We start from the raw sequence: 16,181 nt of genomic DNA on the forward strand, positions 1-16,181 counted from the left end.
GACAGAAGGTCAGGGGTGCAGCAGCTCAGGCGGTGGTGAGGCGGCGGCTCGGGCGGTGGTGAGGCTGCAGAATGGTTATTGCAGGCTGTAAGCTTTCCTGAAAAGATGGGTTTTCAGGTTCCGTTTGAAGGATACGAGGGTGTTGGATAATCGGACGTGTTGAGGCATGGAATTCAGATTCTAGGCTTTCCGTGGTTGTGTATCCTCTGTGTTTCGCAGACTTTTGCTGCTGCTTCCACAGCTGGTCTGCTTCCATAAAGGTGTCATAGTATTGAGCATTAGTTAGATTCATGCTGCCCAAACCACAGACAGCATGAATCAGAGCCTGGCTTCACGATTGCAGTCAGGTATGTTTTATTTTGAAATACTGCAACAAGTCAGAGAAATCATCACATCGCACTCGGCCCAGTGTTACTTTATGGGTAGCTCACATCTGCCATTATTTTTTCAAGCTGAATCAGCATGCTGTGATTGGCACCGAGACTCGCGATGGATGCTACTGCACAGGCACGGCCGCTGGTGCCATTTTGATTAAGATTTTTTTTTCCCAACTTAAAATGCCTACATAAAAAGAATATATGCATATTATACATCGTATCATGCTAGAACGCATGCACCATTTGCATGATGAAAGTTTCTATTTTTTTTCAAACAATAGAATATATAGCATGTAAAATAGGAGGCAGGTGACTAAGGAATCAGGGACCTGTCATAAACCCATAAACATGCATATCTAATCAGAGCACCATATGAAGACCCCCCACAGGCCTCCTGGAGCACAAGCATATCATTAACTCAAAACCGAAAATAAAGATTAAACAAGAACCACAAGACGGATTTCATCAACCAAGGTATCATTGTAATCAGTATAACGGCGACAAACTGACACTGTCTGTAGGTTACTGTGCACAATCCTGCTGACAGGTTAACTTTAAGCCCATATTGATTAAATATCTGTATTTGTTTTGGTAAACAGCTAAAATGCCAAAACTTGTTACTGTCCAAATATTTCTGACCCTAACTGTAAATGGCTGCAATGGCGCAGCTAGACCCTGATGATCCTACCTGTGAGTTGTCACTTTAGAGCCTGGACCCATTCAGCCAGCATAATATGACAAGTAATCTAAGCTTTATTACCACCATGTGCATTCTCAATCTGTGACCTGCAGGTTCTATTAAAAAGTGTTTTGAGCTAATAGGATTAATCAGTGTTGTAGACTGCTGTCAACCTGCAAGGTGCAATGAATAACATCATAGAAAACAAAAACAATTTATCGAAATGGGTAATACATTACAAAGAGGACAACTTGTTAGAAAATCTCTCCATTGTACACATGATGCACCATGGAAATATGAAAATAATATATCTAATAACCAGATTATAACCTATTGTGGTGATAGGACATACACTTATGCTTTTTTTGTAATAAAGTATGACTTTTTTTAATATTTCAGAGAGACAGCAGCAACTTGAGGAGGAAATGCATGAGCAATATGTAGATGCCGGTCATGATCTTCACATCCCCACCAGACGATCAACTCATCCTCCGTCTGAAAAACCTGGAGAAAGACGCAGAATAGAGATGAAGAAACTTTACGGAGAAGATGCTGCACAAATCCAAGGAATGGAAACTGCAATGCAGCTCAACTTTGATAGACATTGTGATAAAAAACTGCCCAAGTACTGGCCGATCATCCCCTTAAAGCTATAAGTCTCTGGGCGGAGATGAGCAGTTTACATTACAGTATGTAGGAGTAATAATAGAAGCCACAGCTGTATCAACTCTAAAAGGAGCCATATATCTGGGTGTTCATCTACTTGAGCAATAGATTCCTACCCTGCATCCAAACTCACAGGACATGTTCACAAACAGTTATTTATGTGGATTTTGACACTTATTCAGAGCTGAAATTCATGTGAAAACCAATCACAAACCTGATTACATTGTGTTTGATTGAAACATGTCTCCCATAGTGGGTCACGTTAGGGTTCCTTTACACCAGCCAATGTGTGGCACTAAACAACAGTAGATCTGCAATTTGTGTGCTGATCAGTGGTGGGGTTTTTTTTTTGCCTGTTTACACAGACAGCCATAATTCCCACATACACACTGAACGATCTGTAATAGATCGATCGGTAAGTGACCGTAGGCGGTCATTGTTCTCTGCAGCGTGGGTCCTGCTTACACAATCCCCTGTTTACGCAGAACTTGGTATTCAGAGAACTGGTAGATCTGCAGCAGTGAAAACTGATTTTTATCAAAATGACAGCAAGCAGCCCAGTAAGTGTCACACTGCTGTAATCGGGGCCCCCGCATCATGATTGTAAGAGAATACATAGGAAAAAAACCTGCTGACTAGAGTTGAGTGACTTTCGTCGGATCGGATTTCGTGAAACCCGAATGAAACAAAATTTGAGTCGGATGAAACTGGTCCGACTAGGGCAAAAAAGTCGAAGTTTCGTCCGAAACCCGACCCCAATGCAAGTCAATTGGGAATAAAAGTCGGCATTGAGTGGATGAATGTCATCCGCTCAATGCCGACTTTTGTTTCCCATTGACTTGCATTGGGGTCAGGTTTCGGACGAAACTTTGACTTTTTTTGTGCCCTAGTCAGACCAGTTTCATCCGACTCAAATTATGTTTCATTCGGGTTTCACGAAACCCGATCCGACCAAAGTCGCTCAACTCTACTGCTGACAGATTCCCTGTTGATAGATTCCCAGAAAAAGTCTTTCCCATTTTTCCACAGATATGTTTACATACAAGCTATCTTTGTGTGTTGTTTTTGTATTTTTTACTCTCTTGGTTGCAGTAATGCTATTCATGGTAAGTCCTCTTAGCTCTACTGTTTCCTGCTTGAGAATTATTAAAATGATGAATATCTTAGGCCTCATTCAGATATGTCAATTTGACCCATATTTCCAATGTTCATTACGGATCGAGAGTCTTCTATAAATCACAGTGTGGAGCATGAATCAAATTCACATATAGCAAGAAAAATGTACATGATTTTCTGGCCATTTGACAGATTGATTCCTGAAATCTCACCCATTAGGATGTGGTAAAATATGCATGTCATACACAAGGATTGTGGCAAAATCAAGAATGGATTTTTTTCTCCACCATGCTACTCCTGGTGTCACTATAATATTGACCTGCTGCCATTAGAGGCAGGTGATGGCTGTGTAGCGCAGCCATTATCTACTGGGAAAGATGCAACATATGACGTAATAGGGGTTACATGTGTCAGATCAAAAATTAATCACCCCCAGTAATCCCCCTCAAGTCCAGCTCAACAACACACTTCAAATGTTCAGACAATCACAGGCTATGGGCAGAGACCCACTGCCGTATTTTTCGTCCGAGAATCGCATTGTAAAACTCGCACTGGCTGTCTGCTCTCCTGACCTGAGCTTGACAGCTGCATAGTACTCCATCATGCTGTCATGCTCAGGTCAGGAAAGATGCCGGCCAGTCCGTTCAGTACGATGCGATTATCGCAGGAGAAATACGCCAGTGTGTCTCTGCCCTAAGGCTGGTAATCACTACTGAAGCCAGTTATTGGCTGAGCAAGCATTTCCAGATGGCCATTTCCTTTAAAGAATACACACCCAACATCTTTTTCAGGCGGATTCCGCTCTGAAAACCTTTAGAAAAAGCACCAACTAAGCACTCAAAACAATGAACACGTACATTTCTATGAAAATACAACTTGATGATCATACGTTCAGGCTTTTGAGCATCTTTTTACTGCTTCAGGTTACCAAATATACCAACCTGTTAAAATTAGTGAGATGGTGTCTTCTGCTCTGGAGACATCCTATAATTTATAATAGATACAAATAAATAAAGATCAGAAAATGGCAGTAAAAAAAATAAGTCCCCCAAAAAAATGCTAACAGTCAAAAATGTCAAAGTCTCTTCTTGAAAAAAACGTATCTGGATCGTCTACCTGAAAAAGCTGTCATGTGCACAGACCCTTACAATAAATGGAGCTGTGCTATTAGCTGTCTGCACAGACATTGGCCGGGGTTGCTGATGTGCATGAAGAAAGATTTAAAGGAGCTACAGCGGTAAAGCTAGGTCACACTCCGCCTGAGCCCAGCAGTGGCAGCAGTCACGATTGCAATCTGTACACCATAGGGGATTTTTTTCTTGGAGAAAAAAAATGTATGCCTCCTGTTTATGGAAGCGCTTTCCTGAACAGTAAAGCAAACTAACTCCTATATTCACATTCATACCTGCCAGACACACTGGTTTCTAGTGAATGGGGGCCTATGGGGATGTTACAGTGTGCGTTGGGAACAGCTCGGATAGTAGGTACGTTGTACAAACACCGAGTGCACTTAGCCAGCTTCACTAAGCTAAAGCCCCCCCCCATACATATTAGATAGCTGTCGGCCAAACGATCACTCAGCTGACTGCTCTCTCCGGAGTCCCCTAAATAGGATCACTTAGCGCACCTGATTGCTCTTGTCAACTTTTAGAGCTGCTACTGAATCTTTCAATTCCCTGAGATCATTTGTTGGGAGGCCCAAATACTTTTAAGGCCACGATCACTCGTTGAGAATGTGGTCAGTATTTGGTCAATATTTTACCTCCGTATCTGTAAGCCAAAACCAGGAGAGGAACAATTTGAGGAAAAGTAATGTATAAAAGAAACCCACCACCACTTGTGCATTTATCACCCACTCCTGGTTTTAGCTTACACAAATACTGATGTAAAAAAACTCACTAAATACTGAACATGTGAGTGTGGCCTTAGACTGTTGAACGATCACCCCAATAACAGTGGGTTTGGTTGTCATTAGTTTAATTTGTAAGAGCTGGACCTTAAATATAGTCTTTCACTCCAAAAACACATTTCAACTACATAAACAGTTGTATAAGTAACATCACCCAAATAAATATCCTACCATCAGTGTGCACTAGGGTGACCGCAAAAAATCGATGTCGGAATTTTGTCCGTCTGGACCCCACAAAACGATTCCCCTTTCCAGATATTGAGATAGCCAAAATTTGAGCTCGATCAAACGACGTTAACCCGTGCCGCTCGTCGCTCAAAGTTTGAAAAAATCCAAATTGAGGTTTTTTAAGATTTAGGTATTTTGCACAGTCTGTTAGACTATAAAGAATGTGACAACAACATTGCAGAAATAGCCCTGACCAAATTTTCGAACCATTTGTGGTATTTGAATGCAGAGTTGGTGGGATTATCGTTTTTTGATCCCACCATTACAGACAATGAAAAGTTGTTAATGGCTAATAAATTGCTCAGTAGCACAGATGAACCATCAGAGCACGCTAGGGTTGTGAATCCAAAAGTTAGGAAAGAAAAATTAAAAGAGGTAGGAAGTAACCGACTTTAACGACCTTCTGACAAAAGATGAAGAACAAAAGCAATATGTCCTGCAAGTTGTAAGCAAATGCCGAGCATTATATTCTGACGTTTCAAAAACTACTTTAACAAAAGCTCTAGAATAGATTAGATAACTATGTAAAATTATCAACTCATGTAGGTTAGCGTGCTCTGATGGTTCGTCTGTGCTACTGAGCAATTTGGTCAGGGCTATTTCTGCAATGTTGTTGTCACATTCTTTATCGTCTAACAGACTATGCAAAATACCTAAATCTTAAAATACCTCAATTTGGATTTTTTCAAACTTTGAGCGACGAGCGGCACGGGTTAACGTCGTTTGATCGAGCTCAAATTTTGGCTATCTCAATATCTGGAAAGGGGAATCGTTTTGTGGGGTCCAGACGGACAAGATTCCAACATTTTTTCCCCCCCATATGAGATCCGGTCACCCTAGTGTGCACTTTAGTAGCTGAAAAAAAACAAACAATTTAATATGAAAAGGAGAGAATATGGATCTAACCCTGATGTGGCCAAGAATTTGGTGCATCCTAACGAAAATTTGCAGTATCCGCACTCTCCATGTCCTGATTGACAGCCCTCGCTATAGGAAAGAACAGAAGGCTCGCTCTCCTCCTTGACACCAGTCTGCGGCAGCTCGCTCTACCTTCAGTCGTGAACAGCGCCCCCACAGGTTGGAGCCAGGAATGAGAGTGTGCCTGCACTGATACTGAACTCTGTTGGACTTTTGGGGTGTCAGTGTCCCACAGATTTAAGTTCAGGCAGTGCTTGCTGTGGGATAGTGACCATTGTAAATTGGGATCGGGACAAGCGCACACTAAGGTCGGGGGTCACACTTGCGAGAAACTCGCACGAGTCTCGCTTCTCAATACCCGGCACTGCCGCCAACATTCGGACCGTAGCACTCGGCTGCATAGAAATACATGCAGCTGCACTCTCCGGTCCCGAGTTCCGGCGGCAGTGCCAGGTATTGAGACTCGTGCGAGTTTCTCGCAAGTGTGACCCCGGCCTAAAATGTATGCTGCTGGTGTGATTTTTTTTTTTTTTCGAGAGGCCATGTCCCCTATATCACTGGTTAAGTATTTTAATATGCGATTTGAGGATGACAGACTCACTTTAACATCTGTGTTATGTTTGCTTACCTCTCTGTGGCAGGATATACCCAAAGCGCACAGACATTCCTTGATTCCTGTCTCTTTGGCAGCCAAAAAAAAGAAGGAAAAAAAATCCATTGCCAGCGATCCTATAAAGAAATCCAGTTTTAGTTAAGAAAAGTCCATACGTAGAGTCTACAGCCTCAGCAGCTGGGTGACAAGGCTACTTGATTTTGTTTCTTACCTATATTTTACCCAAAAGCAGAAATAGATCCTCTAGAAAGAAGGAATGCATAGGCAATGTGTGAATATGGTCTAAGGAATAAGAAGCTGCAGCTCTTGTAAGAAATGGGGTTCAATAATTTCTTGCGTTTATGATATAGTTACTGCTGTTTTGGATGGTTAAGTTTGGAGTTGGCACAAATATATCAGGTATATAACTATGGCCTTTTGTGTGCTGTAGTTTATCACTAGTAGGGTTACTTTTATGGAGGTGTCATTGTTTTTAGCAATTTATGAACTTTCATATTGGTAGTTAATGTACAATAAAAAGTATGAGCATCTTCAGCTAACCTAACATAGCAGGCAGCCTGACTAATACTGACACGGCTCCATTCTTCCCTTATGAAGTGTCACACAACCTAATTTTTATAGGGACACTTAAGGCAGAAGGACTGCACTGTGCACACAGCTGGTAACAGATCATCCTGTGCCTAAGCTGCCATTATTCTCAGCAGCACATGTCCTTTTTATAAAGGATGATATGCCGCCCAGAGCGGTGAAAAACGTGAAAAAATGCTATTAACCTGCAGATATGGGGTTAATCTGCAGATTAGTCGCATTTTAACACTGTGTTGCTCCCGCACTTAGAGCCCCACTGCAAAGAGGAAATTAACTGTATTCCCTGGCAGGGTTTGGCGTTCAGTCATAGGGGTGGCACTGGCACGGCATGAATCAACACTGTGTATAGAGCGGAGGCTGTAACTGCGCCCCGGCACTGACTGAAAGCCATCCCTAATGTTGAGCTGCTGTCAGTCAGTGTTGGGGGTGCGTTTACAGCCACCACTCTCTATACACAAAGTGGTGATTGTAACCGGGCCGGCACCGCCCCTATGATTGAAATCCAAACTCTGCCGGGAGGAATAAAGTTGATTTTCTTCCAGAAGCAGGGCTCTAAGTGCAGGAACTGAGCAGGTTCAAAATGCTATTAACCTGTAGATTAACCCCAAACGATATGTTCAGGTTAATAGCATTTTTTCACGTGATCGGATCCTTAGATAACTTCACCTGACAAACAAATGTTTTCCTTGTTTCTTGGGTGATTGGCAGCCTGTTTAAACTGGCTGATTATCGGAAAACAATATTCTGACAGTAAATGCATCCTAAGCCTGGAAGAGAATGGTAAAGGTACAAGAATGATCTTGCCTCCATTGTTTCACCCTGCGTGTATGCGTGTAGAAATCCTACAGCGAACACTAATCTTAGGCTGATCTGTCCTATTTTCATCTAGAAATTGTGTAGTGGGCAGGGCATATATGAAGGGGTGTGGCTTCACAATCTTCTTAAATAGATTGTCCACTACTTAGACAACCCTTATGTTTCCCTCTTATAAAATAATAACACCCTGACCGCCAGTGCCAGTATTGTTCCATCTTCTGCTTTCACTTCCTCCAGATGTATGTTATTTGTCTGAAGGTGAAGAGAGTGAAGCCAGCGCTCATTGGCAGCAGGGATTGTGTGACATAATGTTACATGATCCCTGGGAGAGCCGATGCAGATATCACTGAAATGGCGTCGATACCGAAGGTGAGTTTAAGTGTTATTATTTTATAAGAGGGAAACATATGGATTGAGAATGGATTGTCCGAGTAGTGGACAATCCCTTTAAAGGCGGCTCTTGTTGTAGGTCAGTTGTACAGCCGGGCAATATACAGAAATGCACAACAAAATAGAAATAATGAGGGAGATAAAGGAAAGAATTACTGGGATTTTTGTTCTTTATTTTCTTTACAGTCAATATTTGTTATCTGTGAACAATACTTGCCAACAATAAACTTCATTTTATGCCTTGAAAGTCTGATTATTCCTAATTTGTTTGAATTGTGACGATTGTTCCATGTAGTTGGCTTTTAGCCTTTGCTTGTAGATCTATAAATGGATTATTGTTAGGGGCAAAAGCTCCACAGAGTATAGATCGTATATCAGTGATTCGTACCTATTGCAAACGTGTACAAAATCAAGCATCCATATTATATCCATAGATAAACAAATGTCTTGTACTGAAGAGTAAAGTGGCTATAAACCTGGACTCACACAACTGCAATGCATGGATGGCCATTGGGTATCTAGACCCAAACTTTGCGGCCGTACATACAGTGACGTGTAAAAGTTTGGGCACCCCTGGTCAAAATTACTGTTATTGTGAACAGTTAAAGGGAACCTGTCACCCCCCCCAGGCATTTTTAAGTAAAAGAGCCACCTTGTGCAGCACTAATGCTGCATTCTGTCAAGGTGGCTCTGTTACTTAGCTTCCCTTCCACCGCTGAAATAATCGTTTATGAAATTGTTCAAAAATACCTGAAATTTGACAGGGGGGCAGGTCTTTCCCCCTCTGACAGACGCCTCGCATCCATAGAAGAAAATACTGTATTTTGTAATGGCAGAATAAAGAAATTTTGGAAGTATTTTTCACCTGGAAAGGATGCTGCTCTTTTTTTCTTCTATGGATGTTTTTGTTCGACTGGGTCCTTGAACTTGGAGCGGGCATCCTACTGTCCCTGCTGTGCTGTTGGCTGTCTTTATGCTAGACACCTCGCATCCCTCACTCATTTCGTAATTGGCGCCGCCTCCTCAGTTTTCTTTTGAAATGCGGCGCCTGCGCTGTACTATATCTTGGGCATGCGCAGTCAGCACTGCCCGTGCTTTCAGACCACATCCCGGCCTTCATATCGCGCGGCCACAGATCCCGCCCCGCAGTCGCTTATGATTTATTCACACTGCGGGGCTGGGAATCTCGGGCATGCGCAGTAGTTATCTGCTGCTCTCATGCCCGAGATTCCCAGCCCCAGGTGATGCCCTGCAACTGACCAGTGCCACCGAGGAAGGTAACTGGCCCATGAGTAGCACTGCTCCTGAAGTGTTTGGGGTGGATGGGGAGGTAGAGCCCATAGCAGCGCCGACTGGTAGGTCTGTAGAAATCCCCGAAAAGACAGCCATACAAAGCCGCTGTCACACGCAGTCAGAGTGCCCGGATCGCAGGTAGCGCCCTGCCTTCTGGACCCTCTCTAGCTACAGGAGAGACTGAACCAGAGGTGAACCCAGAGCAGGTTCCAGAGGGTCCCAGTGAGGAAGGAACCTCGACGTCACTTCTGGCTGCCTCCAGCCAGGGGTTCCAGGCCGCTCTGCACTCAGATGCGAGCCTGGAGAAATTGAGAGACCTCGCCAAGGCGCCCACCTTGGAGTCTGACAAGGAGAGGGTGTTCTGGGAACGAGGAAGGTTGTACCGGGAGACAGTACCCGGAGAATCCCAAAAGTAGTGGTTGAGGGAAAGGCAGCTGGTCGTTCCCTATCGGTTCAGAACTGAGTTGTTGTGGATTGCCCATGAGATTCCACTCGCTGGACACTTGGGGGTCAGCAAATCTAAGGCACGGCTGTCTCAACACTTCTATTGGCCCAAGATGGGGACAGATGTAACAAACTACTGCCGCATCTGTACCACCTGTCAAAGAGTGGGTAAGGCGGGGCCTACTCTTAAGGCTCCCTTTATCCCTTTGCCAGTAATAGAGGAGCCTTTCCAGAGAATCGTGGTAGACATTGTGGGCCCGCTGGCCGTCCCCAGCAGCTCTGGAACGCAATACATTCTCACCGTGGTAGACTACGCTACCCGGTACCCCAATGCAGTAGCTCTGTCATCAACCAGGGCGGATAAGGTGACTGATGCACTGGTGACCATCTTTTCACGGGTAGGATTTTCCTGGGAGATGCTTACCGATCAAAGGACGCAATTCGTGTCTCGCCTAAAGGAGGCTCTCTGTGAGAAAATGCAGATGAAGCACCTGATATCAAGTACGTATCACCCACACACCAATGGTTTGTGTGAACGCTTCAACGGTACCTTCACACAGATGCTCCGCATGCTGGTTGAGTTCTGCAGGCCTCGACGGGGTTCTCCCCCTTCGAGCTCCTGTATGGCAAGTGAGTCTGGGGACCCCATGGGTTGATAAGAGAATCCTGGGAAGTGTCCATCGTGGATTATGTCATGCGCTTCTGTGACAAGATGCAGACCTTGACGCAGTTGGTGCATGACAACATGATGCAGGCTCAGGCTGACCAGAAGCACTGGTACGACCAGAACATCCTTGAGCGGACCTACCATGTGGGTCAAAAGGTGTGGGTGCTGGTCCCCGTACCAACGGATAAGCTTCAGGCAGCCTGGAAAGGCCCATACGTCGTCCACCAACAGCTCAACCCGGTCACCTACGTGGTCACACTTGACCATGCTCGGGGTAAGCGCAAGGCATTTCACGTCAACATGCTGAGGGCTCACCATGAACGTGAAGCCTGTGTCCTACCGGTCTACAACCTGCCCGAGGATGGGGAGGAAGATCCCCTCCTGGACATGCTGGCCCAAGCCAAGGCCAAAGGGTCCATTGAGGACATGGAGGTAAGTGCCTCCTTAACCGTACCCCAGCGGTCGCAGTTGTTGGACACCCTGGAACCCTTCCGAGCTGTGTTCACCAACCGACCTGAGAGGACGGAGTTAGCGGTTCATGAGGTGGACACTGGGAATCACGCCCCACTACAGCGAACACCTTATCAGCTCTCTGAGGAGGTGCAGCAGGTTATGTGCCAAGAGATCAATGAGATGTTACAGCTGGGGGTGATTCGACGGTCAAAAAGCGCGTGGGCCTCGCCTGTAGTTCTCGTGCCTAAAAAGGATCGGACCACCCGGTTCTGCGTGGACTACAGGGGGCTCAACACCATCACAACCTCTGATGCACACCCGATGCCGCGCATCGAGGATCTGCTTGAGCGCTTGGCGAAAGCAAAATACATATCCATTATGGATTTGAGTCAGGGATACTGGCAGATCCCCCTGAGGCGCAGGAGAAATACGCCTTTATCACCCCCTTTGGACTGTACGAGTTCACAGTCATGCCCTTCGGCATGAAAAATGCCCCTGCCACTTTCCAGCGGATGGTCAACCACCTGCTCCGGGGACTGGAGGAGTACGAAATGGCGTACCTAGATGACATTGCCGTCATCAGTTCCACCTGGGAGGAACACCTTCAGCATCTCCAGGAGGTGCTCAAGTGTCTTCACCAGGTAGGCCTGACCATTAAGCCGGGAAAGTGCCAAATGGGCATGAGCGAGGTCCACTACCTGGGGCACCGGGTAGGCGGGGGGTTCCATGAGTCCGGAGCCGGAGAAAGTGGACGCAATCGTGTCCTAGCCCACCCCCAGGACCAAGAAATAGGTGATGTCCTTCTTGGGAACTGCAGGCTACAATAGGCGGTTTGTACAGAACTATAGTGCCCTTGCAAAACCCCTGATGGACCTCACCAAGCGGAATCTGCCCCAAACAGTCAACTGGACAGATGGCTGTGAGGCGGCCTTCCGAACTTTGAAAACAGCACTGTGCAGCTCTACAGTGCGGAAAGCAGTCGACAGCAGTCGCCCGTTCCTGGTAAAGACCGACACCAGCGAGTTTGGCCTCGGTGCTGTGCTCAGCCAGGTCGACTAGGGGAACCAGGAGCACCCCGTGTTGTACCTGAGCCGGAAACTTTTGCTGAGGGAACTGGCATACTCCACAATCGAGAAGGAGTGCCTGGCCATGGTCTGAGCGTAGCAACTTCTGCAGCCCTAGCTGTACGGGCGCACCTTCACCTTGGTAACCGACCACAACCCTCTGAGCTGTCCGTAAACAACGGAAGGTTGCTACGCTGGAGCCTTGCCCTTCAGCAGTACGACTTTACTGTACAACACAAAAATGGCAGCGAGCATGGAAATGCCGACGGGTTGTCCCACCGGGGCGAACCCACTGAGGTGCGCATGGCGGATTACCGACAGGTTATGCCTCTGCAGCACCCTCTAAAAGGGGAGGTGTAATGATAAGTAAGGTATGACTGTAAGGTATGACTTAAGGTTCCTTGATTATTACACTACAGATGAGAATTGCTTGTCACATTGCTGCGGACCCTCCCTTCCTCCCCCCCACACACACACGCTATGTGCCTGCTTGTAACCCTACACCAGACAATTCCTGTGCAAACATTCCCTGTTCTCTTCTCTCCAGCTAAGGAATGTTAATTAGCTAAGTGGAAAGAATGTCTTTGTCCTGGCCATGCGGCGAATTCACGTATGGGAAATATTAAAAGAAGCCATAGCTCTCACCGCGTTCGCGACAGGAAAATGAAACGGACATTTCTGCGACATGCTCCGATCCAGCGTCATTATGGTGGTTCTTGCGAAGTTCTAACCCCAACGGAATCCAAGAAATGGGTTCCTCCTAAACGGTGTGACATAACTACTGCATGTTTGGTCTTTAACTATTGTCTGCAACAGGTTAAAGAGAATGATACCATGTGCATGTTTATACGAGGTACCCTCTGCAAGATATAGTCATAAGTTTTGTAGTCAGAATTGTAACTCCTAGAGCAGGGGAGGAACATACCAGACGGCCCCTTTTATGATGTCACAAACACAAAGTTATAAGGTATTCTCTCCCAAAAATCAGTCATTCGAGCTGGAGGTTTGCTGCCAAAAGGACCCCAGATGCAGGGCGAAGTGTGGCTCCGCCTCCTCCCTACATGGTTAGCGTAAAGACCATTAAGCAACTGTAAGTGTTGATTTTCTATGTTAATCCCATTTATTTTATATTTGCATTGTACACACCTAATGTCTCAACTTTGTAAAATCTTTTATCTGTGTAATCACTGCCCCCTCCTTTTGGGGAATAAATTATAACTTTATTAGTCTGTCTTCATGCTCTAAAAACGAACATGTGCCTTTAAGATAATTGCTACTGAATTGGTTTGGCTTCAAACCCCTCTATTAAGTTTATAACTTAATCAGAGAAACTCTGGAGCTGATGGTGGCAAAGTGTGCCCTGGGAACTGTTGAGAATGATGGAAGGGAGTTTATAAACTAATTGGGTGGCTGCGGCCAGAGCATTTTATAATTCCCTCACTGCAGCGTGCCGGGTGGCCAGTCCTCATTGAAGCAGCCGGCCGGCGACCAATTATCCCAGGTGTAGTTCCCTGACTGACCTGAGGGTAAGGGGGGCGCCGGAGAGCTGCGAGTTCCAAAGTGGAACTGAAAAGTTTCGTGAAGTATTGTGGGCAGTGGTGGGAAAACCAAATAACCCCCCTGCGATAAATTGTTAGGGCAAGACTAGCTTGCTGTTTTTTTCTATCACATGGTGCCAGCGGTGGGATAACTAAGATAAGCCCCCCTGTGCCTGTGATAGCCGTGTGTCGGCAGTGCGTCGCATCCCTCCGTCCGTGACATACCGGTGTTAGCGGCGGGCCTGTGACATAGTGGTAAAGTTTCTTTGATATCCATTGCATTTATTTGAGAAAAAAACGGAAATTTGGCAAAAATTTTGAAACTTTTGCAATAATTTTTTTTTAATTTTATGCCCTTAAATCAGAGAGTCATATTGCACAAAATAGTTAATAAATAACATTTCCCACATGTCTACTTTACATCACAGTTTTGGAAACATAACTTTTTTTTGTTAGGAAGTTATAAGATTAAAAGTTGACCAGTGATTTCTCATTTTTACAACAAAATTTGCAAACCATTTTTTTAGGGACCACCTCACATTTGAAGTGACTTTGAGGGGTGTATATGACAGAAAATACCCAAAAGTGATACAATTCTAAAAACTGCACGCCTCAAGGTGGTGCTCAAAACTACATTCAAGAAGTTTATTAATCCTTCATGAATTTTGGAATGTGGAAGGAAAAAATAAACATTTACTTTTCTTTCACAAACATTTTCCTTTAGACCTAATATATATATTTTTTTACTTTCACAAGGGTAACAGGAGAAAATAAACCATACAATTTGTTGTACAATTTCTCTAGAGCATGCCGATACCCCGTATGTGCGGAGACACCACTGTTTGAATGTAAAATTGGCTGGCATAATTAGCGGACACCATGTCATGTTTGGAGAGCCCCTGATGTGTATAAACAGTGGAAACCCCCCACAAGTGACACCATTTTGGAAACTAGACCCCTTTGGAACCTTATCTAGTTGTGTATTAAACACTTTGAACCCCCAGGTGCTTCACAGAAGTTAATAACGTTAAAACTGTAAAAATTAAAAAAAAAGGGTAACAGGAGAAAATGGACCCCAAATTTTTTTGTACACTTTCTCCTGAGTTTACCAATACCCCATACTGTATGTGGTCGAAAACTACTTTTGAGGCACAGTGCAAAGCTCAGAAGGGAAGAAACGCCATATTACAGTGCAGATTTTGCTGCACTTGTTTGAGGGTGCCATGTTACATTGGCAGAGGCCCTGAGGTGCCAACAGAGCAGAATTCCCCAAAAGTGACCCCATTTTACAAACTAAACCTCTAAATGAATTCATCTAGGGGTGCAGTGATTATACTGACACCACAGGTGTTCAAACACCAAAACATGGAGCAAATACACCACCAAAAGACAAAGGAATTTTTTTAATAGAATAAGATGTTATATTCTTTAAAGGGAATCTGTCACCTATTTTTTCGAGTATCAGCTGCCAGCACCGTCATCAGGGGCGTATCTACAGCATTCTGTAATGCTGTAGATAAGCCTCCGATGTAACCTGAAAGATAAGAAAATTGAGTTATATTATACTCACCCAGGGGCGGTCTGGGTCCAGTTTTGGTTCGATGGGTGTCACCGTCCAGCTCCTCCAATCTTCTAACGGTGACGTCCTCTTCTTTGCTTCCCGTCGTGGCTCCTGCGCAGGCACACTGCTCTGCCCTGTTGAGGGCAGAGCAGAGTCTTGCAGTGCGCAGACGCCAGACCTCTCCCGGTGCCTGTGCACTGCAGTACTCTGCTCTGCCCTCAACAAGGCAGAGCAGTGCGCCTGCTCAGGAGCCACGACTGGAAGCAAAGAAGAGGACATCACCGTTAGAAGATACGAGGCGCCGGACCGCACCGCGACACCCAATGGACCAAAACCAGACCCGGACCGCCCCTGGGTGAGTATAATATAACTCATTTTTCTTATCTTTCAGGTTACATCGGGGGCTTATCTACTGTAGATAAGCCCCTGATGGCTGTGCCGGCAGCTGATGCTCAAAAAAATAGGTGACAGATTACCTTTAATAGCATAACAAATAAAAAAAAGACAATCAATAGATTAATAGTGTATATAAACACAGCTATCCAAATATGACCACAGATGCCAAGATGTAAAACATGATGCTACAAACGAGACAAAACCATGGAAAAAGATGATACATAATTATCGACAGTATCCCCAATCAGAATATGAGTTCAAAATAAAGTGCCAGTGCATATTCTCCAAAAATATAAGGATGGCCAAATCCTAAATGCCATATAGGTAAGTAGCACGGAGATTTCTCCCAGTTCTCCGGTCAATGACCTATCACATAGAACTCACCACCTAAAAAGCTACGGGGCCATAAGTATTATAAGTAGTTCTCACCCATATTGATGTCAAACTGTAGACATGCGCCCCGAC

The 16,181-nt window shown here is 44.9% G+C and overlaps 1 protein-coding gene across 5 annotated transcripts in view; it reads left to right on the forward strand.

Annotated features, from left to right (window-relative positions):
- GEMIN8 (gem nuclear organelle associated protein 8) overlaps positions 1-2,090 on the forward strand; it is a 40,822-nt gene extending 38,732 nt beyond the window's left edge. For all 5 annotated transcript variants that reach the window (XM_073586210.1, XM_073586205.1, XM_073586206.1 and 2 more), the window contains exon 4: positions 1,456-2,090. In XM_073586210.1, coding sequence (XP_073442311.1) covers positions 1,456-1,712 — 257 coding nt within the window. In that variant the 3' untranslated portion in view covers positions 1,713-2,090. The remainder of the gene's footprint in view (positions 1-1,455) is intronic.
- The last annotated feature ends 14,091 nt before the right edge of the window (positions 2,091-16,181 follow it).

The sequence above is a fragment of the Dendrobates tinctorius genome, unplaced genomic scaffold, assembly GCF_039654945.1.
Source record: "Dendrobates tinctorius isolate UK_male_01 unplaced genomic scaffold, ASM3965494v1 ptg000091l, whole genome shotgun sequence".
Lineage (NCBI taxonomy): Eukaryota > Metazoa > Chordata > Amphibia > Anura > Dendrobatidae > Dendrobates > Dendrobates tinctorius.